At 35.2% G+C, this 2,343-nt stretch overlaps 1 protein-coding gene across 3 annotated transcripts; it reads right to left on the reverse strand.

Moving 5' to 3' along the window:
- Nucleotides 1-10: 10 nt before the first annotated feature.
- LOC123177237 (replication factor A protein 1-like) lies at nucleotides 11-2,240 on the reverse strand. 3 transcript variants are annotated; one of them, XM_044591105.1, is made up of 9 exons: nucleotides 2,099-2,240; nucleotides 1,849-1,971; nucleotides 1,480-1,750; nucleotides 1,299-1,392; nucleotides 1,110-1,219; nucleotides 942-1,020; nucleotides 717-855; nucleotides 481-641; nucleotides 11-403 (listed from the first exon to the last, which is right to left on the reverse strand). In XM_044591105.1, the coding sequence occupies exons 2-9, from the start codon at nucleotides 1,867-1,869 to the stop codon at nucleotides 106-108; spliced, it is 1,173 nt and encodes a 390-aa protein (XP_044447040.1). In that variant the 5' UTR covers nucleotides 1,870-1,971; nucleotides 2,099-2,240; the 3' UTR covers nucleotides 11-105. The 3 variants fall into 3 exon arrangements, with proteins under 3 accessions (XP_044447040.1, XP_044447039.1, XP_044447038.1); XM_044591104.1 differs by having other exon boundaries at nucleotides 1,849-2,001; nucleotides 2,099-2,230; XM_044591103.1 differs by having other exon boundaries at nucleotides 1,849-2,117.
- Nucleotides 2,241-2,343: the final 103 nt, after the last annotated feature.

Raw genomic sequence — 2,343 nt, forward strand, 5'->3', positions numbered from 1 at the left:
AGACGATGCATAAGGGATTGCAATCTATAGATAATTAGGAATGTTGTTACTAACGCAAATATTAACTTTGAGAAATATAATAGAATGGAGGAAAATCAGTAAATATCATACCGTTTCATTGCTGTCACTCTTCATAGATGAACTACTCGTGTCCAGAAAGAATAGTCTTGAGACTGTGTAGTCTGGTCTACAACTGGTGAAATTGTAGTCTGTCAATCTAAACTGAAAAATTACAGTCTGACCACAAATCTCTTGGATTGGTTTTGGAAGCTCATCACTTTCATTACCAATTGACGCAACCATGTTTTCTGCCGACTCATGAATTAATTGTTGAGCTTCTTTTTCAAAAAGTACGCAAGATGCAGATGCTGTTGAATCACTGATTTGAAGCTTAATCTTATATCTACAAAATATGTAATGAATTAATTTAAAAATTGTTATATTAAAACTATCAAGATAGAGATCTATTAAATTCTTTACCGTGGTTTGGGTTGAGCTTTCCTATCGCATTTGGTACAATAGTAGTAATCAATTCTCTTTTCAAGTAGCTTCTTGCAATTATTTTCGCTGCATGATATGTAGTACCAACCATATCTTGTATTAACATCATTAATTACTGCTTCCACGGTAAATATCCTTCCCTGTAGAGAAAATATAAATATATTTATGCTTCTGAGTGTGAAAAAACTATTCATTATTATTGCTGGATTACGAATCTGATTTGATGAGTCTAACAGAATGCCATTTAACTCTTCTAAAGTTTTTCTATTGTAGTGCATTTGCTCTTCCAGTGTCCCTTTTAGATGGTTCTCCTCAACATGTAGTTCTTTGATAATCTTTTCCTTGGAACAAATGCTATTTGAAAACAAAAAGTTATGAGCCAGGGTAGGTAGTACTCACGTTCACATTAAAAGGGCAATATTTGTAGGAATTTCGCTTACCTGTTTTGCACATCCATAGTCTCGGGAATATCTAAATTTATAAAAACTTGAGTTGCACTATTTGACGATAGAGAATATCCTAAATAGTGGTTCAAATAATCATTTTCCTATGTAAAACCAAGCAGAGAGATGATAAAATAAGTGATTAAAATTTGAAAAAAGACATACTGCCAAATTTTCTCACTGTTGTTGATGTAATTATAATGACATTCCCTATTGACTTCACATCAATTAGATCAGCTTTATCACCCCATAATCTAACTTTGACTTCCTGGTCTCTGTCAACAAAAAGTAAAACAATTGTGAATACATGACATGAGCACCTTGGCTGCAAATATGATGTATTTTTTGGCTTACTCGATTAGAAGGAAGATATCACGGATTCTGGAGAGCCCAAGATATGTTCTAGTTTCTTCAATTGGTCCTATGTGTGTTGCAACTCCAATAACATCTGTTAGCACATGAATTTAGATGGCATTTTATACATGACATGAAAAAATATGGCATACTGTATCTAAAAAGTTCAATGATATCATACCTGAGAGATAAGTGTCAATGTTTACTCTTTGGGAGAGTTCCTCCATGCTTGAAAAGTTGAAACCATGCTTTGGAATGTCTTCATTATCTTTAATCTCCTCTATATTTGTTGTGGGTGAGAAGTTAATCATCATCTCATTTTGTACAGGTCGAAATTTTGCTGCTGCTGGAATGACTCTCACGTTTTTAATGAGGTACACATTGCCTTCTTGAATAAATGACCTTAACTTTTCGATATATGCCTTATTGATAACTCCATGCAACATTGTCCCCTTCAATTGTATTTGTAATTAGCATGTAGATTGAAGCTAAATCTTATTATCAAAATAATTCAAGCAAGGATGTAATTTCTATGAGAGAACCATTATACCTCTTCATCAATAAGCACCATGTCTAGACTAAGTATTTCACCATTACTGATCAATATGGAATCCCATAGTCTCGACACTCTTGCCTTGATTGTTAATTCCTTTCCTCTACTGGAAGTATTGATCTGACAAAAGGTTTTGTATGCCATGAAAGACTTCGTCATTGAATTGCAACATCGAAGAGATAGTTAGGATTACCTATGAGGATGCTTATGTGATCGATACTTGTACATGTGAGTTATTTGTCCAAACCTGGGTGATTAGAGCAGATCAGAAAGGACGGCGGCCTGTTCGTGTTCGTGACGGAAGCGAGGGAAGGTGCTCTCCGTTGTTGGCGATGAGAGATGTTGTAGAAGCTGTTCTCCGCAGCGTGAAGCCGGAGACGCGTGCGAGAAGAATTACGATCTATGGGATGGCCTCACGTCAAGCATATAACCTGGAGAACGAAAAACACCTGATGTGTACGTGATGTATATATTCACAAATATATATATATA

This window comes from Triticum aestivum, unplaced genomic scaffold, assembly GCF_018294505.1.
Source record: "Triticum aestivum cultivar Chinese Spring unplaced genomic scaffold, IWGSC CS RefSeq v2.1 scaffold16731, whole genome shotgun sequence".
NCBI lineage: Eukaryota > Viridiplantae > Streptophyta > Magnoliopsida > Poales > Poaceae > Triticum > Triticum aestivum.